The 27,609-nt window shown below is 44.2% G+C and overlaps 2 protein-coding genes across 9 annotated transcripts in view; one reads left to right on the forward strand and one right to left on the reverse strand.

Moving 5' to 3' along the window:
- The window catches only part of LOC135898210 (uncharacterized), an 89,538-nt gene extending 78,180 nt beyond the window's left edge, over nt 1–11,358 (forward strand). For all 8 annotated transcript variants that reach the window (XM_065427056.2, XM_065427057.2, XM_065427058.2 and 5 more), the window contains 3 exons: nt 1,609–1,789; nt 5,457–5,628; nt 10,012–11,358. In XM_065427056.2, the coding sequence (XP_065283128.1) occupies nt 1,609–1,789; nt 5,457–5,628; nt 10,012–10,142 (484 nt within the window). In that variant the 3' untranslated portion in view covers nt 10,143–11,358. The remainder of the gene's footprint in view (nt 1–1,608; nt 1,790–5,456; nt 5,629–10,011) is intronic.
- Nucleotides 11,359–17,353: 5,995 nt separating this feature from the next.
- On the reverse strand, nt 17,354–27,356 carry LOC135898096 (uncharacterized). The gene is made up of 3 exons (XM_065426836.1): nt 27,267–27,356; nt 24,943–25,317; nt 17,354–19,734 (listed from the first exon to the last, which is right to left on the reverse strand). The coding sequence occupies exons 1-3, from the start codon at nt 27,280–27,282 to the stop codon at nt 19,511–19,513; spliced, it is 615 nt and encodes a 204-aa protein (XP_065282908.1). The 5' UTR covers nt 27,283–27,356; the 3' UTR covers nt 17,354–19,510.
- Nucleotides 27,357–27,609: the final 253 nt, after the last annotated feature.

Consider the following 27,609-nt stretch of genomic DNA (forward strand, 5'->3'; position numbering starts at 1 on the left):
ACAAAAGGAACAGATAAGACAAGATGGACACTGAACTTCCAATTGGCGTTTATTTCAAACGATCATGTATTTATGCACTGTGCGAAAGGTACATCATGCACACATCATTGTACAAAAGATTGTATAAGTCATTCAGTTAATACATATGTTTATATGGTCAATCAGTTCACAAGCCTAGATACCTCTAAAGAAATGTCACTTCTTTTTCCTGCAATGCCAAAGATGGACAGCTGACACACTTGTCACCTGACTATTTTGCGTCCTGTTTTTATTTTTTATTTCCTCAAGAAAGTTGTTGCCAAACATAAATGTGCATGTGCACTTTTTGCAGTGTTCAGCCAAGTGACTACCGTATCCTTTTCTAACATAATTATCGTGTTGTCTACTCCTGTTGTTGAAGCACTGGCTTTTTGCCCTATATAAACACGTCTACAATCTAAGGATATCTCACACACTACATCTGAAGTACATTTGGTGTAATCGGTTCGGTAATTAGTTTGGCATTGCATGCATTTCTGGTTCTTTTTCTTTTGAGGGTTACACCCTGCTCATAATTGACAAGGCGCTGAAAAAGATATATTGACGGTGTTTCAGTTTGTGAACTTTTTCAAATTATGTGAAGCTTTGTGTAGGCATGGAATTACATGCACAGGTCTTTTGTCACAATCTTTGGTTGGGCACTTTCTTCCCCATTTTGATTTTTGAAGTAATGTCTAATTTTGAAGAAACTTTGGTTTCTCTTCTGCTGGCTAATAAGCCATCTTTTTCAATTGCATGAATAAATATTATACATTCTAAAAAGCAACCTACCAGTCTAGCTTCATATAGTTATTCTCTTTATTGTTCCTTTAGTATATGTACGTGAGCGCTTCGTAAGCAGCACTTAATCACTCAACAGTTTGAGCATATTCACCTCTTGTAAGGCATCTTTCAGCCACCCCACCGTGTATGCACATAATAGATAAATGCTAGACGGTTTAAAGTTATGTATATTAAGAATTTTGCCAATATTTCTTTCCCTTGTATCTTGCTCACTTCAAGTATGAAACATCTTTTGGACGTCTATGTATAGACATCCTGCAGCCACCTTGAAATGGCTAAAAACAGCGAAAAAAAATTTGTCTAGGTCAATATGTTTAATACACATCTTTTCAATGTTATGAATAGATTAGATGCCTTGAAAAACATGTCATTCAAGTATCTTGACATTGAAAATTTTATTTAGCAGCTTTTAGCCATTTCAAAGGGCGTACAGGAATTTCTGTGTATCGATGAGAATCCTGTGGTATGCACCACAAAACCTGGTAGGTAATTTCTGTATATCCAGCTGTCTAAAAGCTACTACACTTGTTATGAGTTCGCACTTTGCATCGCACTTTTGGTTGGGACCTTGTTGTCTGAACTGTAAGCATTTGCAGACTCTAAAACGTAAGAAAAGAAGAATTTTTTAGGAAATCATGCAGGTCCAATGCACATGTTATGGGAAGTGAAGCTTTAGTCAAGCAGTGTTATGAAATCCTGTACAACTAACAGCAATTCATGAAATTGTGTTTACTTTCACAATTTGTACACTTATTCATGAATTTTAATCTGTTGCCACTTTTGCAGAGCCATCAGGCCACTACCCCTGATGCGAGCCTTTGCAGTGCACTACACCAACCCGCGGTATCAAGGCTTCATGAGACATTTGGGCATTGCCATCATGAAGTACACGCGAAGTCCTATCAAACCGAACATTGAAGATGCCATTATGTCACTGCAGACCATGATCTTTTCTGACTATGAAGAGGTGCGCATGTTTCTAAGCTCTTGATATTCATTATTATGTTCACGTTTTTATTTAGATTTAGTCACTTATTTTGCACAGTGAAAACTGCTGTCATGCTTTGTTGCTTATTGTTAAAAATGGTTACTGTGAACTAAGCAGACACTCAACATTTTAAAACATGGCAAATGAGTAAGGAAGTTTCTTAAAGTGTTTGTCGGGTGACCAGACAAGCAATATAGACAAGCTGCAGTTTTGTAAATCGATGGCTGTATGGTTTACTACAAATGCAGTGTGGGCAGACGCTCAAGCTGTGCTCTGCGCACTCCGCTTTTATACTTCATTTTTATGCTTTCGCTAAATTTGAATTTGGTTTGGGGTGTGAAATTTCTTATAGTAAATTTTCATTGGAATTCGTCATTACCACAGCGAATATTTGCTCCATGCCTGTTTAACAATGTCAAGAATAAAAAGAATAACTTTCACTTTAGCTGTAAGCTTTGATCTCTAAATGCAAGAATTTAAATAGTCACCTGACAAATCATACCACATCTATTTGCTGTTGGCAGAGGGTAGTGATATAGCTTTCTCCGAGGCAGTTCTCTACACAGCACTAAAACTCATTTGTATTTGACCAGAGCAGACAAGTGTGAAAATGAGTTGTGACACAAGCAAGGTACAATAGGGCTGCTGGGTCAGCTGACACGTTTACTTGTGCTTGCTATCCAGGCATCAGATTTAACACATTTTACATACAGTTAAGCAAAAGAGAACAAATGTGCCGGGAGCTGTCATGACTGCTTACACTATCAGTATGACTTTTTCATTACCTCCCAGGCTCTTCCTGGTTTTTTCAGTGTACTGACGACAATGAGTGGCAGTGCTCTCACCTCTATTTACACTATAAGGTGTATAATGCACACTTTATATGGTTAAAGGAAGGTAGTTATAACACAAATTGAAAGAGGGTCACCAAATTGAAGGAGCAAGGCGGCCGCAGCCAACCAGAACATTTAGACCGTGACATCTGCTTGCAGTCTTCCGAGTTTATTGCAGTCCTGTAAGCCAGCATTGAAGCCAAGGTAGCAATTGTGAACTCCTAATTTATCGGACACCTTGCAGTGGGATGTCACATGAAATGAAAAATTCTCTATAATGCATGTAGCACATAAAATTGGCATATTATATGCGACTCTACAACATATTTTTCGTCATATTTGTGAATAGAATTTTCGAATAACTTGCACTGACCGGGATTAAATTGTTTAATGCGTACTTTCACATCAATTGTAAGTTACGTGAGTTAATGTGTTGGTTTTACCCAGGCTAAATGCATCATCAGATTCAGGTTACAGGTTTGCGATAGCAATTTTTGTTGCGGGGCTACAAAGCTGCAAACTTGGCGCTCAGAAGTTATTTGAGATATCGCAGTTTTCGGAAATTTTATTTCATACAGCAGTTACAAGCTAAGAATCTGGCTGCCTCTTAACATCGCTGTCTAACACCTTGGCAACATAAAATTTTTAAAAATTTCTCATCACTAATTGGGTTTGAGCCAAGATGACTGTGGTAAAGGTGCTATACTCCACAGCTCCATTATGCTGCCTGCAAAGCACACACACAGACAGAGAGAAAAATGTTAAAATTTGCTCTTTTGGTCCACAAAAGAATTTTAATCGGTCACATTGAAAATAGCTACCCAAAATGCAAAAGCTCTTCTTTCATTGATGAAATTAAATCTGAAAGGTACTTTCATACAAACAAAATGTGCTACGTTTGTGTTTTACAAGCGCTGTTCTTCATCCTTCTTTTCATGTTACCATCATTTTCTGCACTGATTTTATTTAAGTATGTATATTGATTGTAGCTTCGTGGCTCCAGCCAAAGAGCTTGAAAATCGAAATGCACACAACCATCACAACTCGCCACTTAAATGTGCTCTAAACTTCCATTTACAGGACCATAATAAAACAGCACCATTTCAGCTTAAATTGGTGACGTGCTCTTTAGTGCTCTTTCAGAGCTCTATTTCTGTTTACTTGGCGTGAAAAAGAAAGAATAAGAGGACGAGAAAAGTTTATACTAAAGAATTAAACGAAGACCAAATATTTTTTTTTTAAATAGCATATTTACTAGAATCTAGGCCGACCCCGATTCTAAGCTGATCCCCGAAAGTACGAAGCCAGAAAAAAAAAAAAAAGAAAGGAACTTACCTTAAATGTAGGCCGAAGAAGAAAGCAAGGACAGAGTTCACCAAATGAAAACAGCATTTATTAAATAATGAACATGCCGAGCTCATTCGATGTCATCATCGGTGCTAGCCTCGTCACTATCTTCCTTATCGCTGTCATCTTCAGAGAGTGCACTATCTTCAAACAGTAAATGCCATCCTCGTTGAATCACACACAAAAGGCATCTCCCATTGCCCCCTCCAACAACAGACTTTTTCCTCATCGATGCCAAAGTCCTGCCCGACTTGAACGTTTGATGATGCCTCTGCGGCTAGCACAACTTTTTGTTTGAAAGCAGCACTATAGTGGCATCGCCTGTTTGGTGCCATTACGATAACGCCATGCTGCATGCCGATACCATAGAATAAACAACCAGCTCCGATACGACAGAGATCAAAATGGCAACGTCGCTTGTATACTTCATTTGGTTACTGGCGCAGCTAGTAGCAGCTGCGATACTGAATCTTCTAGGTGGCGCTAGGTATGCACCATAGCTATCAATTTTAATTAAAAACTGGCACGTTTTTCGAAAACCTCGAATCTAAGCCAACCCTAGAGTTTGGTATATGATTATTTGAAAAAAAAACTATCGGCATAGTTACGAATAAATATGGTATCCAGTCACAGATTACAAAGTATTTTCTCATGTTTTGGACATTTTCCCATAGGAAATGTTACTGAAGCTTGCTAGGTTCAGTATTTGCTTTCTTCAGAAAGCGATGTAGTTTTTCTCTACCATTAGATGGTTTAGACCTAGAGTAGATGCCTTCATACAGCCAATAACAGATGCAAATGTTTTCTATGTAATGTATGATGGTAAAAAAAAAATGTTGGATAACTTGTCATGAAGTGGTCCATACAAATTTTCAGGAACCTGTTGATAACATTGAAACATGTGCATTGTTTGTCATTTTCCAGTGACTGTTTTTCACCAGCTAACTTGTGTTACAAAGTTATTTCTTGGCGCAAGATACACCTTCATGTATCAGAACTTTCTCAAATGTTGTTGCCAATTCTATAGCAGAACAATCTTTCCCAATCACATCGCATGTGCGACGCGAATAGTGGTGTACATTCTGGAAAGCACACAAACACCAGCGATTACGCTGGAATGTACAATGAGCCATGCACAAACAGCAGACACACTTTACTCGTAGATCAGAGTTCTACAACCAACGATTGTGCTTGCCACTATCATTGTGGTTGTGTGTCACAAGCTTTTCTAGGCACAAATTCACCCAATAAAGAGTAAGATTCGGGACTTACAAATGCGGCACTGTCTGGTTCCTCACCATCACTACAATGTAACAGTGTAGACAATCAGTGAGGCTGATTCATACAGTTTAAGTGGGGCCTTTGCATGTTGCAAGATATGCAAAATAATCTAGCCTATTTCTTGCAACATTGCTGCTCAATTGCCCTCAGCCATACTACATTGAGCAAATTATGCTTTCTTGCAGGCAGGTGACAAGATAAAGCAAGTTGCTGACAGTGGCATACCTTTGCTCATAGCATTCAGTGAGAACGATCGAGCCATCAACCCACAGGTTATTTTCAACATGGTGGACCTTATTGGCACACGGAACCAAGATCTTTGGCTCTATGACGCTAATGGCAAATTGGTCAGAAAAGGTAAGTCGTACTTGCAAACACATTCTTTCAGCTCATTCTCACCTTAACTGCACAGATCAGGTTGACCAGTTCTACTTCATATAAGTAAGCGGACTTGCACATGTCCACTTTTGCTAAGTTTGCTTGAAAATTGTTTATTAGCTCACTTTTTTTTGGACTAGTTAAGATTCATGCTTTTCGGTTACGAAGAATAATTGTTTTATGACTTCATGTACCTCATTGCTATCATGCATCTCTTGACATGATGAAATTTGCTGCTAGCCTCAACTAGTATATAAGTTTAGATGTGTGACTGAAATGTGCAACTCCCAAAAAAAGATGGGAATCTTAAAGGGCCTCTCACCAGGTCTGGCCATTTTGAGGTGACAAGCGCAGAGCATATAATGCGCGCTAGTGATTTTGTTTGCGAAGAATTGCATCGCTACTCGCTGCGGAAAGGTCTGAAATTTCAATCCAAACACCGTTTTCTCTTTCCCTTGCGGCAACCACGCTCCAAGCCGGATGGTGACATACTCATGTCCCTGCACCTATATACTCGTGTCCGCAGTATGACGTCGTTCGAGGTGGCGCGCGACTTCAAGAATTATTCAATGCAACATCTGTTATTTGTGTGATCAGTGTCTTGAATTGACAAAGTGAAGTTTAGAAACATAATAAAACACACAAATGGAATGTCTATGTGTCTTTTGTTTTACTTCGCACTGAAGCAAGAGAGATGTACTTCCGCTTCGTCTGCTTGTTCCCACGATCGTTCTGTTACATGCACAGGTACCGAAACTATGCCATGTTCTACTGTGTTCCAGCACGTGATCATGCTCTGTGATCCGCTTGTTCTGCCTCAGTATTCGTGTAGCACTGAAGTATACCGCTAGTCATGTGTCCTTGCGCATGGCGCACAAAATTGTGCGCTGCGCAAAACCAGACAATCGGAACAGCTCGCACCTGACGGCGTCAGCAGAAGTGCGCAGTGCCAAAAAAAAGAAAAAGGAGGGGAAAGAATGAAAGCAGGGCCCGGGCTGTTTGTGTCACGTGATCCTCAAGGTTTGGCATGGGAGAACGCAGGGAAGGAATTTCGCTTGCGGCAGCTAGACAGGGTGAGTGGGGAGAGTGTTTTGCTTGGCAGTGGAACCCACCTTCTGAAATCATGGGTTTGCGGCACTGAAATTTTTCTATCTCGGCTATTAATGAGCCGATTTGAAGAATGTTTGTGGCAGAACGCTCCCTAGAGGACACATAACAACTTCGAGCATATAACCAAAATTGCTATGAGGCCTGGTGAGGGGCCCTTTAAGGGTTACTATATTCACATATAGGAGAAGTCCATCTCCTTGCTGCAAGAGAAGTGCACCACGTGACAGCAATATCGTGCCTTAATCGGGGATGGCTCCCTGCAGAGGTAGGGGACTGTTTTTCTTAAGCCACTGTAGCGCCCACTGATGCCACTACGTGCGGATGCTAAAAGTCGGCGCCCTCGGTCGGCATGGCAAAAGATGACGAAAATAAAGTTGGGCGGCGTGTGCTCATGGTGCAAGCACGGCATGGGCTAGTCTGTTTTAAGAGCCGGCTACACTGGTCCTCTGGTCCTGGCACTATGCTGCAACCTCTCGGTTTGCAAGATTGGGGACTCTGGACTATGAGATCACTGACCGCAGCAACCTATCACCCTCAGGCAACCTTCCGCCTGACGCTACCTCGCACCCACAAGATTTCGCAGCTCTACAGCTTCATTTGCCCACATTTTGGTGCAAGGACCCATAGGTTTGGTTTGCCCAGGTCGAAGCCTCCTTTGATCTACACCACATCACCTCACAGACTTTTCGGATTGCTGCTTAACGTGCCAACCTGTCTCCTGAGGTTTCTCACAAGGTGGTCGACATCATCGCTGCCCCTTTGTGGGATGCCCCATAACAGCACCTAAAGCAGAGTATTTTGGACCACATCATGGCGTCTGAGAGCGCACGCCTCCAGCACCTGCTCACCTCCGAGGAGCTGCGAGATCACCGCCTTTCCCAGCTGCTCCACAGCATGTGATGGCTCCTGGGCTCAAGCAATGTCGACATGAATGGTACGCTGTTGAAGCAGCTCTTCCTGCAGCGCTTGCCATAGTCCACCCACCTTGTCTTGGTCACTGCAGGAGACCTGACACTTGACCAACTCGCCCAGCACACTGATCGAGTTCACGACGCGACTTATCCTTCTGTCACCACTCTTTATTCAACCCCAGGGCCCTCTATTATGGCCCACTTACAGTCCCATATTAACCAGCTCGCCGTCTCCATCGACGCCCTTCAGATATTCTCTCATGACCAGTGCAGCTCCTTCTCACGCCCCAGCCGCTTTCCCTCTTGTCCAAGCAGTTCCCACTCGTGCAGTTGTTGAAGCTCGCCTATTTGCTAGTACCATCACACTTTCCAGCACCGCACCCGCCAGTGCAGGTCCCCATGCCAGTGGTCGGGAAATGCACTGTGAGATTACTGATGGCGGCATGTGACCTCGTCTTACAACCCAGTTGCTTTTTCATTGTCATGCATCGCATTTCTGGCCTGCGCTTCCTTGTAGACACTGGTGCCGAGGTCAGCATACTGCCATCCTCCAGGCGTGACAGCCCTTCCAAGTCACCTGGCCCTATGCTCCGCACGGCGAACTCTACCTCCATCGCCAAATATGGTTTACAGTCCCTCACTCTTGACCTTGGCCTGTGGCGCACGTTCCAGTAGGTCTTCATTGTAGCCGACGTCAATCAGCCTATCCTCGGCTCTAACCTCCTGACCCATTTCGACTTCTTCGGCATGTGCCGTTGACAGTAAGGCGCGATTCTCCGTCCCTGGAGCTCTGTCGGCTGTCGCTCCCACTGGCATCTGCACACTGATTCCACCATGCCCATACGCTCGCATCCTCAAAGTCTTTCTTGAGGTGACGAGGCCCTGCAATTTAAATGGGCCACCTAAGCACAGCGTAGCCCACCACATTGTCACGCGTGGTCCACCCATCGCAGCTCGTCCACACTGCCTTTTTGGTGAGCATCTGGCCATTGCTACACGGGAATTCAATCACATGCTCCAGCTTGGTATTATTTGCCCTTTGTCCAGCAGTAGGGCCTCCCCACTCCATCTGGTGCCCAAGAAAGAACCGGGTGACTGGCGTCCGTGCAGCGACTACCGGGCATGCGACGCTCACACAGTCCACAATAGCAATCCCCTTCCTCACATTCAAAACATCACAGGCCACTTGGAAGGATGCAAAATCTTTAGTAAAGTGGACCTTGTCAAGGACTATCACCAAATCATCGTTGAGCCTGCCGATACCCTGAAGACGGCCATTACTACACCCTTTGGCCTGTTTGAGTATGTGCGCATTCCCTTTGGCCTATGCAACACAGCTCAAACGTTCCAAAGGTTCATTGCCAAGGTGACGCGGGGGCTCTCGGCTGTATTTTCCTACATCGACGACATCCTCGTCGCGAGTCCCCATCCATAAGATCAAGATTGTCACCTCCGCAAACTCTTGAATGCCTGGTTGTCAACCCCCAGAAATGCGTCTTTGGGTCTTGCGAGCTCGAGTTCCTTGTCTGGCACGTCGTAGGCACCAGAATCGGAAGCAATGACATCAATGCGAACATCCAAGATCAAATTTTAACTACGCACCACGGTGACATTCAGTAGGCAGAGGGTTGTGGGCACTCCCCGCTCCGCCGTAGCCTTCACAGTGAAGAAGGAGCAGAAGTACTGCGTAGGGGATTTGATTGCCAATAAATTCTGCTGAATGCATTGAAGTACTTTTTGTAAAAAGTTATTTCTGAAATAGTCTATTTTAAGATCAAATGCATTCCTTGACTTTGATGGTTCAGGGTGGTTCAGGGCCTCTTTAATTCAACAACTGCCAGTTGCACTCATTTCTGTCCTTGCCACCAAGCTGTATATTGTTTTAGATGGCACAGATGTGTCCGATAAACTGTTTACAGTGTAGTCCCCACCTCTGCCAGTACATGTGTCTACCTGCTTACAACAATATTCTGCTTGTCTATTTTTAGACAAGCTTTTCTCTGTGTTTCAAGTTTATATTAAAGGTGCTATTTACTTGATTTTGATTCATGTGGCCAACCTAGAGCAGATAAGTTATTTTTTGAAGATTTCATGTGTAAATTACATTTAATAATATGAATAATTTAGGTAATGGAAATAATATTTTGCTTCGTTTTGTTTTAGCCTTTCGGATGTGTCTTGATTCTTAACAGCTCCTTGCTTGTTGAAATTTAAGCTCCCATTTGGCCTTGTTTGGTGGTGCCTATAGAACCTGGAATCTTGCCTTGGTAGTAGAAGTTACTTCACCTCTCACTTTGTAGTTTTGATATACTTGTGTTTTAAACCACTCTTTATGCCTTAGGATCAACATCAGGCCAAAGAAAAGTGATGCTGTTCAAGAAAGGAGGTCATTACCTGTTTCGCCGTCATCCAGAAGTTGTCAATTCTGCCGTTATGGATCTTCTTCAAATGGCTCTTGCATCTAGCAAGTAACTGGTCTTTGACATGGGGTAAAACACTCAGCCAAGACAGCAGTTCACGATAAGTAGTTGATCTGAGGCATCATCCTGAATTTATTAGTTCTGCATTCAGCTAACTTTCTTGTAGCAATGCAAATGTAGTTCACTGCACAGTAACAGTGTCAGTAACTTTCTCACCATTTTTTATCTCACTTGCCTAACTACTGCTCTGATTATTTGTGAGCATGCAGTTTTCCAACTTTATTCAATGATGTGCTCTGGCACTCTTAGAAACTTTGGGAACTGTGAACTGTGTGTAACAGTCCATCATACAGGACAGGCTTTAAAAGTGAACCAGACCTTGGGTAGCCTTGATGTGTGTGTATGTCAGTAGCTCTGAGAAAACAGCGTGACTTTAGGCACTCAATAATGTGACAGTCTCCTACAAGTCTCAGGAATTCTAATTACCACTCCTGTCACTTCAGCTTTTTCTAAAGCTTTTCTTAACTATGCTAATTTAATATGTGCATGATGCAAAGTAAAGCTTAAAGAAGGATCACCATCACCCACAAATTTTAGATCTTTGAGGAATGCCAAGCAATATCTAGACATTGGCATTTCTAACACATGCTGTAGAGACATTTTCCTTCTCTGTACTTGTTCGCTTTTGTGTAGCTTCACTAACTCACCTGTCTCATTGTAGTTTATGCCAGTTTTTAGTTAATTGACTGAATGATAGGTTCTCCAATACTCCCAACACATAAGAACCCTCAGAAAGCATCTGTGTACATTTTACACAAGTTTTGCGGGGTTTAACATCTATAAAAGTATTAATCCTTAACCAAAGTAAGCTAAAGGACTACTCAAGTGTACAGTGCACCCAATTTATACACGCATCTTTTTTGTTTTATTGTATAAAGCAGTTATAAGGAATGTACCATATTTATTCGAATATAGGTTGACCTCTTTTTTCCAGAAATGTTACCCCATAATTACCTAACAACCTATATTTGTGGTCAAAGCTAACAAAAGTACCAAGCTAATGGAGTTCCAATGTAGAACAGAGTCGCCGCCAGAGCCGTGAGCGCCAAGGCTGCAAACCAAAACACCCTACCATGCATGTCAATATGATACATCGAAGCAGCAGTTGCACAAAACACAAATATTCTATTTACTCGATTTTAACGCGCACCGATTGTAATGCGCACCCATACAGTACAGTACTAACTAAATTAACAAGCAAACATGAACACATCTCACTCAGTGACTGCGGAAACTCGCTGTCAAAACGCTGGAGTGAGGAAGTGCGGCAGCAGCTGCCTCTCGCTTCAATGCAAACTATAAGCAGCAAAAATTCAGCGTGCAGTAAACTCTGTCCCCGTCGCAGATCGCTTTCAAGACAGGACTGAGACGATCGTATCGCTGAATTGGATTGTCGCAAATACGTCCTGCTTCGGTCCACTGTGTTGCTTTGCTGGGGAAAACCGTCTCCTCCTGTTTGCGCCAGTCCTGCATGCAAGTTACGGGTACTCCGAACACCTGTGATGTGGCCTGATTTCCGTCCGTCTACGCGCACATGACACTGTCCTTTTACATGCAGCATCATGATGAACTCGGCAATTCATGCTAAGAGAGCTAACACAGAAAACGGGAAGACAGACGGTGGACCACAGAGGGAGAAAAGCTTAGTAGAGGTCCCGACCAGCACAGACGTGTTGGAAACAGTGTGGCAGAAGTAACATGCTGTTCTTTGCAAAGGAGCACTGCGGCTGGTGCCTCAAATGTCAACGTTGCCATAGCAACCGTGCTCCTGAAGCTCTCGCTGCTGGTGTCAGCCTCTAAAAAGTGAGATAAGATTTTTCCACTTGTGTCTTTCTTGCAGCACATTTTGTTCGCGAGGCAAGCTGACTTTAAGTTGTGGTGTGAAGCTTGAAAGTTTTGTTTTGGGTCTGTGAGTGTGACTGTCAGTCAGCAACAGAGATACTCAAGTAATTACGGCGCGGGTCTTTGTCGTCTTCTTCAACGGGCCACGGAAAAAAAGCACAGGAGCACGTCTGCTTCACTAAACCTGATACAGAAATCTCGCAAGCTTTGTTCTGACATGCATCAGCAGCATGCACTTCCAGCAGTTCATAGCAACGAAAGTTTAAAGCTTGTGCCTATCTGCTCTCGTGAGCTGATTGGAGGTGCAGAGGGAGATGGCATACCGACATGGCTGCACTACCAGCTTCAAAGACGTGACTTCAGGGCCTCTCTTATTTTGTTTCTTTTTTACATATGGTGAACTAATGCCTAAGCACACCTACTATAGCACATGGAGGAAGCTACGGCAGCTAGGGCGTACGAGGCATCCATTTTGAAATGCCTATGTGGATATGGTAATACAGATTTATTGTCATGCTCGATTCTAACGTGTCAATTCTAATGGGTCGACCTATATTCGAATAATTTTTTTTTATTTCTCTGAGAGCACAATATTAGGGGTAATATTTTTGAGTAAGTAGAGTAATATGAAAAATTGAAAAAGAGAAGCATACTCAAGCAGGTGTACCTGTGATCACATCAATAATAACGAGATTTCAGTGTCAAAGTCAAATTGACAGTTTTTCAGTTGGGCTAGTCTTATGTGCTGTCTCAAAGATTTGTCAAGATGTGGAACTTTGAAAGTTAGTGTGTGTGCACTTCGATGTGCCTTTCCTTCACCTCACCAGTGTTTGTATTCAGCTACATGTGCCATCTGGGAGCTTAGCAGATTTGTAAATCAAATGCACAAAAAAAGATGAATCAAAGGTTTGCAAGAACTTGCTAAAGGGACTCAACAATGCTTCTTCTTCAAAACATAGATTGCACTGGAGTTAGGTTGATACCTCTGAATGAATATATTCCCACAGAAATCTTCTAAAAGCACATAACTAGGACAGCAAATTAAAGAGCGCAATGTTCATTTCCCCATTCCACTTCAACAAAATCTTTCTTCTCAGCTATGGGCAGCATATTGCTCCTTACTTTTTCTTCTTTCCATGGTGCTCTCATGGTAACCCTTGAAGATTGGTGTCTTAGAAAGATGCTGGAGAGGGATACATCTTGGAGGGCTGTATATGTGGGCATGAACTTTCACTCAGGCGCAAGTTGTGGCTATGAAGAATGCTCTAATGGCAGGCATCTATGGGTTGTTGTACAGGTCTATAATGTCACGGGCATCCCGTAACAGGAAGGAAGGGGGCTGGAAAACAATGGTAGAAAACAAGCAATCTTTTATGCGAGATTGTGGGTTGCCTGCTACGTGCAGTGGAATAATATTTGGCAGGCATGTCCATTGTCCACAGACAGCGAATGTTTTCGTGCCCAAAAGGCGTTGCATTGCCCCTTTAAAGGCCGCTTCATGGAGATCTCATTAACAGTATGTGCCTTGCGTGTTTTGCTTGCAAATGACAGCACATAAAGTGCAGGTCTGCTGCTGCATCCATGCGAGCTTTATGCTAGTTCACCTCTTAGTGTTGTCCTGTAGTTTTCACTTTTTTAGGTGACCACTGAAGTTCTGTTGGAGTATTCGCAGAGTGTTGGCACCTTCTCCTCAAGATCACATGTGAGACTCCTCAGGAAATTCTGCTCAGGAATAACTGCTGTTTGCGTTTATTGAGTTGAGGTAAAAAAGTGTTGCTGAATCTGGGTATTTAAAAATAATGTTACATCACTTACTGCAGTGTGAGCTTAAGACCTAATTCCCGTTGAGGCATCCATAAAGTGATAAACGCATTAACCTCATTCGTTCGCTTTTTATTTCCTTGTTAAGATAATGCTTGGCTTGTGGGCTTTCTTATAAAATTTTGTAAGCCATGCAAAATTTCTACTACTCCCTTCATTGAATGTGAGGGCGATGTTGGTGTTTCTGATGGGAAAATTACATGCATATTCTACGTATAGATGCAGAAGGTTCCCGAAATTGTATTTTGCATTGAGTTTATTTGGCGGTATCACTTTGCGAGTCTCGGAATTATTATTTTATTGATCAATTTCATTGAGTCCCTTTCTTTACATTTGTCATGCAATGTATACAGGCTTAATTTAACACCAACCAATCGCAGTCTGTGCTGAAGCTGTAGCAATGTGAGGGGACCTTCCAAGTTTTTGTGTTGAGCACAGTTTTTAGTACATTCGTTCTGCATTCCCTCTTATCATTATATTTTTAGCACAGCTTTATTTATGGTACAGTTTTCTGATGCAATGTGCCAATGCAGTATGCATTCAGAATTATTTTTCTGTATTAGTATTCAGGCAGCACATTCTTTTTATTCTCTTTTGCTCATGCACCCAATTTTGTATCATCCTAATAGGTCATAATTATCACTGATGACTCATTTTACTTTTTCTTTCCGATGTCCTATCTTCTTCCTTTTGTTTCTGCTTCACTTTTGTTACAAATTTGGTGAATTGCTTTCATTCTGACTAAAGTAAGGGGTAAAACAATTGGCAGCAACAGTTGCTATCGTGAGACTTCAGCAGTTTTAGTAAAAGCATAATCTTTCTTGGGCCACCCGAAATATATTTAACACTCAGCATAGTGCAGCGGGTATAGGAGTAGGGTATTAATTGTGGTTCATCAGGTGGTTGTGTGCTTAGCAGCCAGTGGCTTTGCGGTAACTCATTTTAAGCAGGCTTTCAGAACTCTGTCATCTATAAATATTAATGCACACACAACTTTATGGTTTACAAGTAATTAAGGTAAGGAGACCAGTACCTATTCATTTTCCATTAAGTTACAGTGATATGCTCACTCAGCAGTGCAATTTATCAAATAATAAGAAAGAGCCATAGAAGAATACATTTATTAAGCCAGATAATGAACACTCAGACAGTGAGGTGTGTTAGGCACCCGAGTTATGCAGAAGTTTGCTAGTTGAAGGAATGAGCAAAACGAGAACAAAGTGAAAAGCCAGAGCTCTGGCTTTCACCTTGTTCTCATTTGCTCACCGTCTTGAGTTTCCATCTCCAGTTTTCCCAAGGTGAAGGAAGCATCACCAAAAAAAAAATTGGCATCCATCTGGAGGTATCACGAGTGAAGCACCTTGCTAAACCAAACTTGTTAGCGAATAGAATTCTTTGTGTATTGTGTAGCCACACAACAACTGTATGTATTTGTTCTTGTCTGTCGTTTTGGGTGATGCATTTGTAATTGCTTACAAGTTGTCTGACCTCAGTGCTGTGTGTTAAATTTTGGTGTATGTACGCAACCAGATCTTTATACATATGCAACCATTGTATTGCAGTTTCTTTTTGTGTGTGTATGTTCGTTTCAGTGTACTCAATGTTTGTCAGGTATAACCACTTGTTTGCTGAGCAAACAAGTTTGCTTCGTCTGCAGAGATATTTATTGGGCTCTCCTGGTGAGATGCCCCATGAATGACTGTCATTGAAATGCTCCTGGTGCCAGATTCTGTGAGAAGTTATCACTGAGTTTCGGACATGCACCGTATGAGAAAGCAGCAGACATACGCCGTGGACATAATCAGCAGATCTGTGCTGAACAAAATATGGAAATGTGCTGCCCTCTGTTGTCGCTATCTGTTTCCATTCATCCTGCAGAGGAAAGCTCAATCTGAATTCTCACAAGGTCTGGTGCCACTGAAACATTTTATGTGTGCTCACATAGATATACTAATACAACTGGTTAAGTTTCAAACACCTGTACTACTACCTGGTGAAATGATATTGACAAGTGAATGTGGCAGAACCTCTTTTATATAGTGAACGATGTTGAACTTTATACATTTTCCCAGTTACCTTCATAACACATTTTTTGTGCAGCCTATAACATGGCTTCAATATATATGGCTTCATAATGTTTAATAAAACTGATTGGCAGCACTTGTTTCATTATTTGGATCTGTAGTTATTTCGAGTGATTGAACACGAACTCTTCTTTTACATCTGTTCACTTTCACTGTATTCTCATGATAGTGTAGCGAAGTGACGCAGCCGTGAGATATCAGACGCATCAACTCACCAGGGAGACGGAAGAAGAATGGGGATGAGCTCTGGCAGGGGAAAGTCCAAATCCGCAGGTACGACGACGAGAGTAGCATTTGAACAACTAGATTTATTCACTTGGTATTTACCTTATTAAGTTTAAACTGTACAAAATATCTACAAACAAAACGATGCCATACCTGTCGTCGTCGGCCTGCCTGACCGGCCTGGTCCCCCGTGGTGAAGGTGCGCCGTCCGCTGCTGTCTACTTGCTCACCCTAAAAACTACTCGAACTATCCCTTAAATAAGTTTACACCGCATCCAAGAGACACTTTTCTCCACCAATGGGCTACTTCGTTACTCCGACCAATCAGGCAAGCCGACATCATCCAATGAGCGTCAGAGTTCAGAGGGTCAAGAAATGGTCGCGTCAACACTCCGTACACAAAAGCACTCCGACCATAACTAATCAGCTTTTGACAGCCGAGCGTGGGACGAAGACGCGTCAGGTGCACGTGTGACGTCAGGCGCGGCGGCCGGGTGGCAGTACATGCCCGGCGCCGCCGCGATTATTTGGGATACAAAGGGCTCCCCCCGTGTTGCGGAGCCCACAAAATTCCCGGAAAGCAAGCAAAGAGGCCCGCGCTATACTCTTTTCGCGACAATAGTTTATCGTTAGCTTCATACAGAAAGCATGAGCAATAACAAAGCATTCATTTCTGAAAATGTCTTTTAAATGCGCGTGATGAACTTGTTTGCCTTTCTTTTTTTTCTAATATAGTCCTGAGCAACAAAGGCAGAGATGACAAATTGGCCTCTCTAAATGAAAACAGTAAGGATATTATGCAAGTGCTTTTGAAAGTAGTGTTTGAGGCACTTAATCTGCTGCTTAGGGTGCCTGGCAGAAGTGTGAATTAAAAAAAGAAAAAGCCACACATAAGCAGTTTTACAGCTAAACAGGATCTGCTAATATCAGTGCCCTTCAAGTCTTAGCAAAAATAACAAGTCCCATCATTTATATTTCAAAATGCTTTCCAAGACCACGCTGCATGGTATGAACTGTCACAACAGACAGTCATAAGTGATTAGGCGAGAAAACACACAGTCCTTTTTCATGATTTGCTAGTACCAGTGCTCATTTGATAGTACCAGCTCATTTCAACGAACAGCTGGAGTGGAAAGCAAAGAAGAAGCTGTGATACTTAAGCATCAGCAGTAACAAAATTCATGATACTGTCACGCTGTAGTGACAGTGCAGAACGCAGTAGCAACAAATGTGGATCACATGACTAATTCTTTATTGGGCATTGTCTAATTCTTTATTGAGCATTGTCTAAATGCTACAAACACGAGAGCAAGAAACTGAAGCACATGGAGTAAAGAAAATAAAAAACAAAAACAAAGTCCCAGAGTTTGTTAGCGCTGGTAGGGCTAACAAATTGGTAAGGGCTTAAGGTGCACAACATGAACTATTTCAGGCTGTTAGTGGCGCCTCTGTGATTGTGAAATACCATCTGGCACAACTTCATAGTCCAGTGAGCCAACACATCGGATAATCTTGTAGGGTCCGAAATAGCATCACAAAAGTTTCTTGCTAAGTCCTCATGGGCTTATTGTAGTGCAAACCCAAGCATGGTCGCCAGGCTGGTGCTCCAGGTAGTGTTGTTGAAGATTGTAATGCCAGCTGCTGGCCCTCTGCTGGTTCTTGATGTACAGGCAAGCGAGCTGTTGAGATTTTCTTTGTCGTGATGCACTGCAGCGTGGCATAGAGAGTCGTCATTGGGTTCCTCCCGTAAACCAGCTTGAACGGTGTGGTCTGCATTGTTTCTTGCACTGTTGTGTTGTAAGCGAAGGTTATGTACGGAAGGACGGCATTCTACGCCTTGTGCTCAATGTCAACATACATACCTTGCTAATACGTAGGCGAGAGTCTTGTTCAGCCGCTTCGTACATAAGACCATTAGTCTACTTGTGCTAGGTAGTTGACCTCCTGTGACTTGTCTGGCTGTATTGCAGCATTTCTTGGGTGAGCTCTGCTGTAAAGACTGTTCGTCTGTCAGTGATGAGGACTTCTGTGGCATCATGTCACTACAGGATGTTCTGGACGAATAATTTCGCCACTTCGGCTGCACTTCTGGCAGAGCTTTTGTTTCAGCTAAGTGGGTAAGGTAGTCCGTTGCCCCGACAATCCTCTTATTTCTGGATGTTGGCGTCGAAGAAGGTCCAAGCAAGTCCATTCCGATCTTCTGGAATGGTCGGAAAGGAGGCTCGATTGGTTGGAGCAATCCCGCTGGCCTTGTTGGCCGTGTCTTGCATCACTGACAGTCTCGGCATGTCTTGACGTAACAGACGACGTCGATGGCAAGGTGTGGCCAGTAATACTTCGCCTGAATCCTACCAAATGCACAGGAAAATCTAAGGTGCCCAGCAATTGGATGTTCATGAAGGGCATGGAGAACCTCAGGCCGCGGAGCTGAAGGCACAACGAGAAGGTAGCTGACATGGATGGGTGAAATGTTCTTTATGAAGACATGGTTGCGCATGGAAAAATAAGACAGTCCACGCCAAAAGACCCAGTGACAACAACGGTCTTGCCTTCAAAGTACTCCACAAGGCTTTCTAACTCTGGGTCTGCTCGTTGCTGTTCGGTGAAGTCGTCTGCGGTTATTGTTCCTAGGAAGGCATTGTCGCCCAGTTTACCTTGCGGTGGTGGAGGAATAGGGGTGCGCGACTGGCATTCGGCATCAGAATGCTTCCGTCCGGACTTATAAGCCATGGTAATGTTGAATTCCTGGAGTCGACTCAATCTTGCTAGGCGACCTCAAGAATCCTTTAAAATTGCCAGCCAACTCAAGGTGTGGTCATTGCTTACCACTTTTAAGTGCCCCCTGGACTGTCAGACAAGATGAAGTCTCTGCGAAGTACCGCCCACAGCCGAAATGGCTCCTAGACTGCTCGGCAATGCCGGTATACAAAAAAGTGGTATATTAAATACCATGCAAAGGAAACACTGTTTAGTTTGCCAACTTTTCATATATCGGTGCCTGTGCAGTCTTGGAACTTCTTCAAACGTGGGCACAGGAATGCAGCTCATATTGAACATTACTATACAGGCAGGGCAGCACACACTGTCTAGGTGTGTACGAGCCTTAATGTGGGCACTCACTCCAATTTATTTCTGGTAGGGAAGGTAGGCAAGAGCGGTTGTGTTACCAAAGTACTTTGCACACAGAACACTCCTATCACACACAAACGCGCACACAAACACTCCTATCACGTGGCCTCCGAGATCGCGATGTTGTGATCTCAGAGGCCATGCCCATGATCAAAAGCTTTGATGCACTGTTGTCCAATAAGCGCCATTTTATCCAGTAATTTAGACAAATCCTTAGACACTCTTTTGGAGGCCACATTTGATCTTGTTAATGCTGCACTTAGGTGAAGTCTGGGAAAGCGATGCCTTTGAGCACGGTGGCCAGCAGCGGTGCCACACGTGATGTCATCGCTTGCTCAATGCAGCTGCGCACAGCCTGAGCGGTGGCTTCTGTGATGAACTTCTGGTGAAGTATGCCGACGCTCACCTTGGCAAGCGTCAGGCCCATGAACTCCTTCGTGTCGAACACCTTCAGCTCAGGCACATCATCTGGCCCCTTGGGGTCTGTTCACCAAGAGAGAAAAGCGTAGAAAAGAACTATAGCTGTATTCTGGATGTTAGTTATTTTCTCTTTTTGTGTGTGTTTGTGTGTATCTTTATAAATACCAGGTATGTAGCAACAACCGTGTGAATTCCTATAAGCCAACAATGTCATGGAAGCAAATTTTAGAGAAACTGAAGTGTCTTGAAGCGAGTAGCTTTCTTTGGCTTTTTTGCTCGTTCTCTGCAGAATTATGCAATGAAGCAAGAAAGCTACCTTATGTCCTCACTGCAAGAAATATACGCTGCCAAGCGCACCAAATTCCTTTAGTAAAGCGAGCAGCTTTCTTGAAACATTCTGTTTGCCTAAATTGACAGGCACTTCCTATAGTTCGTGCAAAAATTTTTCCTTTTTCGGTTTTTGGGCTACTAATAATTTACGCTTAACTTCGTACCGTTAACAGAAAATAAGGGAAATTATAAAATATTCATCGCAGGCTTAACACACATATGTAATTAGTTATGACATTTGTTTTTGAAAGATAGCCTATTCCTCTATGCTTTTTTTTACATCATTGTTTGTTGGCTCCAAAGTTTACTAAGAATCGAGATTTTCAGTTTCCTCACCCATATTCTTCTAACACTGTATCAAGATGGGCAGAAAAAGGAGAGGGGCCACTGCAAAATAGACTAAGCCTTATGCACTGGTACAGGCATTTTTCAACCTCCTTCAGATGGGGAAAAGTGGCGCGAGGCAGTGGTGGAGGACAGGAAACTAAGTGACAAGGGCCACTGGAGTGAGCAGCCGTGGCGGTGTAGTTACTTCTCTGCCGCTATATCCTGCTCCAAGGATGTGGACAAAGCTATAATCCCACACAGACTAATCTAGACGCTGACTGAACCCTCCAGGTTTAACATTCGTTTATTATGGTAAGGAGTTTTATAAGAAACATGACCTCATGAAGCGGGTCCATCATGGGGTTCTACGGGGCGGCAACTGTGTTCCACACAGCGAATCTAGTTCTTTCTTCCAATGATGGGACTTCCAGAATTGCCACAACTAACAGATATTACCGAATATATTCAGTTAATGGCTGCATTCATGCAAAAGGCTCAGCCCCAACTTGGCAGCCCGAAATTCGAAAGAAACTGTAAGATGCTGAATGGACAACTGAAGAGAGCATCACTGCAACCTGTGTGCATGCTTGGCTTGCGCAATGAGACATCAGAGTCGATGCCATGGAGGACACTGAGGATTACTGTGTCCAAGAGCGGGCTACCGAACCGAATCTGAGCAGCGGTCACAGCGGCAGTAGCGAGGACTATAGCCTCTTTGCCCTCATAGTACCCTATTGGGCACATTGCGTTTATTCATTTCAGGACTCTATTGGGGACTATAGCCTAGTTATGCTGCAATTTGAAGCTTTTTTTTCCTCCACCCGCATATTTCTCGTGGAGAAAATAAATGTTCTTTTGATTGACTGATTCATTGATTGATTGATTGGCTCAGCTGCAATTACGTAAAATCTCCAATCCCAGTATAAAATCTGAAGCATGCAGAACTATGTCAAAGTGGTTTAGGTGCACCACTGCTGCAAGCTTTTGTGAAAATTCCCACCAACTCGGGTCTAGGGCGTTGTGTCGTCACCGATGACAAAATGCAACCATCAGGTAGCTCTTGATTACTGTGAAATAGAGGATGCAGTATTGGCAAGCCAAAGTACCAAGCAATGTTAGCTTTTCATCTGTCTTTTGGCCAGTAAAATGGCTAAAAAATTGAATTCTGGGGTATGACAAATGATTATGAAGCATGCCATAGTGGGGAACTCCAAAATAATTTGGACCACCTGGGGTTCCTTAACCTGTGTCCATGCACAGTACATAGGGAAAAAGGTTTTTATGACAAGAATTGTAAGGAGCCAATTACTTTCTCCATTTACTTGGTGATGCTGGACCGGCATACTTTAACGAAAGATAGTGTTTTCACATTCATGATGTGCAAGTCGGTGATAAGAACCGGCTTCAATATTACACTTTTGAGCGGGCTTTGGGTCTGAGGAGGATAGAAAGGCACCAGCTGTGTGGCGTGCTTGCACAAACAAATATATATACATTTTGAAAACAACAGCATCCGCTCTTTTGGGGCAAAGAAATCAAGGGTATTACACATGGCATTAAAAAATTTGACCGCAATCGCCAACCCGCCTGTAAGGGTGACATCTCGTCAACATTGCGAAAAAATGTGCTACTCTTACAAGGGTGCATACAGGATGTCCCAGCTATCATGCACCACGTTTTTGAGCGCAGCTCTTAGGCTCCCGTTCTTGTGGCGAGCGTCGGCGTCGGTGTTGTACCTCGTAGCCGAGCGAACGAACACAGCGACGGATGAAAGCGAACGCGGAGCGCAGCGGTACAGGAAAGATGGCGATAGCGAATAGAGCGCGAGGAGAAAAGCAGAGGAGGAGGGTATGTCGAAAGCGCGAGAAAAGCGTAGAGCCGCGCATGGAACGCTTTGCGGCGACGATGTCTGTGAGATTGCGCCAGATTAGCGCGCGTCAGACGGAAACAAAGTGCTGCATGAGCGGAGGTCTGTCTGCGGCTGCTGCTGTGAATCGCGTCCACGCGCCGCCTCTCGCGATCTGCCGATTATCGAGACAGTCGCTGTAACAATCATGTGACACCCCCTCGGGTATAATCTTCATTGGCCCGCCAGGCTCGGTAGGCACCATTGGTCACCGCCCCCAATAAACACCGACGAGCACAGCTGCTCGGCGGTCAGTCATCGTTCGTCACCACCACGCTGCGTAGCGTCTGCCTAACGAGGGTGCCTCGAGCCCTCCTTCGTTCACGAACCCGGGCGGATCGCGACAGTCGCGCCACACATCGCTCCGTTTCGAACGTGCCGCACGAACGAAACAGATTGCCCGCGCCAGCCATGGTTAATCGCGAAATGGAAACACGTACAGCAGAATCTCGTTGATACGATTCTGCATAATATTGTTACGTAAGAAGACGCAAATGAAAGGCTATATACAAGTAGATTTATTTTCCCGGCCAACTTCCACACGAGCGACGTAATTTCGTACAGTTACTGCGATTGCGTTTTCCCCCGGGATCAAATAATACGACAGCAGTAGTGGGCTCTGACAGGTATTTGTAAATCTCACAGCTTTATATGCCAGTGTATTAGCTTAGTTAGCATTCCAATTACCCGCGAACAACATGTTAAGCCCCCAAACACACTGAAGGAAAAACGCACGCGGCGGGCCACCGGCGGTAAACCGTTGCTACGGCACTGCGGCGGTGCGCCCCTGATCTGTTCAGTGAGGAAACTGCGGCTTTTTTTTTTTAAGTTCCAGAATAAATTTTGTGCGGACATTGAAAAGAAGAGAGTTCAGCGCAAACTGACGGGCTATTTCAACGTTGCTGAATAAAAGTGTGTTGGCTGCGGTTTGTGTGGCGTCGAGTGATGCTTCTGCGCATAACGTGTTGTGCGGTGCAGTATCACTCAACTCCGTACGAACCTTTGCTGTTGATGAAAACTTCTTTCTGGGCGAGTTGGTGCATACTTGATTTGACATATAAATATAACAGCGCTAACACATGCAGCCACAAAGGAACAAGGACGAGACACAAGCGCTTGTGTCTCGTCCTTGTTCCTTGGTTGCATGTGTTAGCGCTATTATGTTTGTCGAGTCAACTTTGCTGTTGAGTTCGTCACCGAGTACACCTATTTTCTTGCTTTTTGAGGCTAACGTTAGTTAATACGATTTTCGGATGATGCGTTTTATTTTCCGGCTCCCGTGAATATTGTATCAACGATATTCCACTGTAGACAGCTGCGCTCAGATTTGGCATTAGGGAGTATCGTAATCGTCAGTTATTTTTCAAAAAAGGACAATACATTCTACGCGAGGCTAACTAAGCGCGTATTCACAATCGCGCAGAGTAGCCGCCAGTATAAGTTTTTTCTTGATGTCATTCGGTTTAATAATCAATTGCGGTTGGCTTATTTCTTTAATTACTGATCTGAATGCCAAGCTGTCAATGAAGAATTCGTAGGATATTGAAAGAAACTTAAAGCTGGTATGTTTTCAGCCAGGTATTCTTTGGCAGTTCATTTTTTTTCGCTGATAAGGTGCAGAACCGTTAGTCACATGTATGACGCGAACATTCCTCAACCGCCACCAGACCAGACCGGTGCTGCGCTCCACGCATCTAGGTGGAGCTCCTTGGCGAGCACTACGGGAGGCGGTGAAAGGGGGGAGGGGGGAGGGGGTGCACTTCGTGACTGGGTGGAAACACCTTTGTTTCAGCGTCCCAGCACATCATTCAAACTATTTATTTTTCACTGTCGTGATCCAGGGAGGGAGGGGGGGGGGATATTCTGTAAATGTCCACCAAGAGGACATGTCCATTTCGGCCGCTGCTGAAGTACTGATTGGGTGGGGTGGAGTACCGGCAAGAAAACAGGCATCCACAACCAGTTTCATTCTCGATGGTTCAGCTCCGGCCAGTCAGTGGTGGCCGAAATGGACAGTCCAATATAGGCGGGCACTTACAAAATACCCCAGCATTCATCATGGACAAGACCACTTTTACCAAAGCGCCCGTTACTCAAGCCGAACAGCGCCGTTTCCGGTTGGATGTGCGATCTGAAGAGCGATCAAGCATGGAGATGTACGGCGGGTCCGTGACGCGTTTGCATTCCATGCAGTTCCAGCCTTGTGGGGCGTGTTTGAGGGCACTGCTTTTTGATGCGGGCGGACGGTTAGTCACGTGACACACACACACACACACACACACACACACACACACACACATATATATATATATATATATATATATATATATATATATATATATATATATATATATATATATATATATATATATATATATATATATACCAGCCAGGTACTATATATATAATTTCTCGCTGGCTGTCTTTATCAGTCGGGAAAAGTGAACGGGCAGCAGTAATTAAAATATGTGCTAAATAATTAATACATTTAATGACATCAATTGCTGGTGTCTGCTCTACTCGATTGTGAACAATATGCACTTGGCTCTCATCGTGTCGAATGGCTCGTCTTTTTTTAAAAAAAAAACGCGATGCATGACAGCTGGGATCACCCGTATCTACGGTATATGTGCGCCACTATACACCAACATAACGTGTTGCGCGGATTATGCGCTTGTAAGACAGCGTGGGCTCCCTTGCTTACTCACGGCCAATGAGCATGTACACGCGCACGATCTCCACTTTTCCGGTGACCTTGCCCGAGACCTGCTGCGCGACGCCCGTGTAGTCGTACAAGGCTTCAAACTCGCAGTCGCGCACCAACACCGTGGCGGCCACGTCGAATCGCTCCTCCGGCGTCGGTGCGTCGGCGTCGCCTTCGTTGTGCGGCAGCACCTCGACCAGCCACGGCCTGCCGTCGTGGCTGACCCGGCCCAGGCCTCGGACGGTGCCGTCGTGGAGCTTCCAGTCGGAGCCGTCGCCCGTGCTGCGTAGTTCGCTCGGCTCCATCTCTTGCAGCCGCACGTCGTCGCGGAGGCGCTGCATCACGACGTCCACGTATTCGCGCGCGGCGCGGAGGTTGCCTGCATACGCGTGCGGTCAGTGCGTAAGTCTGTCGAAATGCCTGAAACGTAGACGGACCGGCAGTGTTCTGCACGCTGCCTGATTGGCTCCGCACAAAGACAGAAGCTCGCAGGAGACTCGAAGTAATCGACCGTGGCCGAAAGAGGAATAATGTGTCAGGCGGCGCCCAGCGTTTCGGCCCCGATGGCAGAATTAAGTCTTCTTGTCGAAGCACTGGCTGCAGCCTTAGACATCCTTCGCTTGATCACTTTTGAACGCGCTCTGACCGGCTGTTATGTAAACGTGAAATTTTCTTGTAGTTAGTCTGGCAGAGCTCGGCAGGGCGCATTGCAGCACGCAGTTATATTCTAAAGTGTCGCTTGTGGCAGCCTTTCCTTTGGTCTTGCAACTGGCATTGCTGGAATGTTCATTATGGGGATAACTGGACTCGGATGCCATGAGAGTACCGCATTCATCCATCTTAAGCATCGTCTCGGCCTCTGTTGCACCCCGGCTTACTGAACAGCATATGTTGTGACCCGCCGCCGCGGTTTAGCAGCTGTCGTGAGGCTGCTCCTGCTGTGCACGATGAGGTGGGTTCGATAGCTTGCCGCAGCGGCTGCATTTTGATGGCGAAATTCAAAGGCGCTCGTGTACTTAGATTCAGGTGCACGTTAATGTAAACGCCGGGGGGTCAAAATCCGGAGTACCCTACTACGACATGCCTCATAATAAGATCGTGAGTTGGCACGTAAAACCACAGAATTCAATTTTTTATATGTCGTGACACCTCCGTGCGTTCTGTCGGCGATTAAGACGCCCAGTTTGCCATCGGAGCGAAGAATAGTGTATCAGTTATCGTTCCCGTCTCAAGAAAACCCCCTCATCCCCGCTTCCGAAGGTGACGTGGTTCACGCCATGAAAGCTGCATGAACAAGGCTAAGACCATATAGTTTGCACACTTTAAGGAAACGCTGGTGCTATAATGTCTATAGAAGCCGTAAATATGGTGGTTCCGCCAGGGGTGCTGTTATTCTGGACGATCTAGAATTCTGTCATATTGTCAAATTCTGCATTTGAGTGCGGCAAAATGGCGGCATTCTGAGACAATCAGAGAGGCGGTAGTAGCCTTCTCGGCCAATCAGAGCTGACAAGATGGCGAATTCGTCAATATGGCAGATTTTGACAAAGCCTAGAACAGGACTCCTGCACGGGAATGATGGCTAAATTTAGTACATAAATTTGCCCTACACCTCGTTTTTCTAGCTTCAAACGGCTTCGTGATTTTGCGAGATCATTTTCAACGATATATTGAGCTATAAATGCAAAAATTCGCAATCATTACGCACGTGCTCAGATTCTCATTGCCCTCTGCGTCTAAAAACATAAGATTACTTCTAAATTCTGGCAGATAGAGGCAAACTAAACGCAGTAAATAAAGCCGCAAGGACATCTGGAAGCCACAAGCATGAAAACCTGACAAATATGTACTAACCATCATTATTGTAGATGAACGATCACAGCGCCGGAGTTCCCTCTAGCAACTTTAGTAGGAAATTCTGCGGCTCAGGCGGTGGATGATAGCAAGGAGAAGGAACGAGTGATGTAATGAAGTACGAACCAATTGTTTCTGTCTTATGCATACATACTTCCTTTGAGTGCATTTCCAGCTGCTTTTCTGACCTGTCGTTTATTGCCGCTTTAGTTAAGTATTTCCTTCGGTGTTAGGAACGGCGTGTCACGTAAAAACGACAGTGAACGAAGACATTTTCCATTGTTCTATTAACTGCGGATACTTTGCGAGTGCAATATGCAAGTATCGGGGACTGTGAAAATTTTGTGAAGCAACCAAAAATGTATATATTAACGCTTCAACTAGCAGCACTAGAATTAAAGTACGGAACAACATGCAACAGTGCAATCTGGCTAAGGCGAAGAACACGTTTCGAAGTTGGACGAAGATACTCACGCATATTCTTCGCCATTTCGAACGAAGCGCACCTCTGCTTCTTCTTTGCCCATACAGAAAACGCACGCGTATCCGTACGCGGCGCGTGGGGAAAATTCAGTACCGCGATTAACCTAAAAACACGTCTAGAATGATACAGACGTTGAAGCATATTCGCGAAATTCGACAAAGTAAGCTAATTTTTTTAATTTCGCGAAACGCTGCTGCTGCTGCTGTGATACACAAGTTTCACGAACGACAGTCTGAGCTCAATGGGATACGCAGCCGCCATTACCAAGCACTGCTCTGGCTCAAAACTATCTCAGTTCCCTGCTTGTCGCTCAGCACGTGCAGATTAGTAAGC

The sequence above is a fragment of the Dermacentor albipictus genome, chromosome 3 (assembly GCF_038994185.2).
Source record: "Dermacentor albipictus isolate Rhodes 1998 colony chromosome 3, USDA_Dalb.pri_finalv2, whole genome shotgun sequence".
Classification (NCBI taxonomy): Eukaryota; Metazoa; Arthropoda; class Arachnida; order Ixodida; family Ixodidae; genus Dermacentor; species Dermacentor albipictus.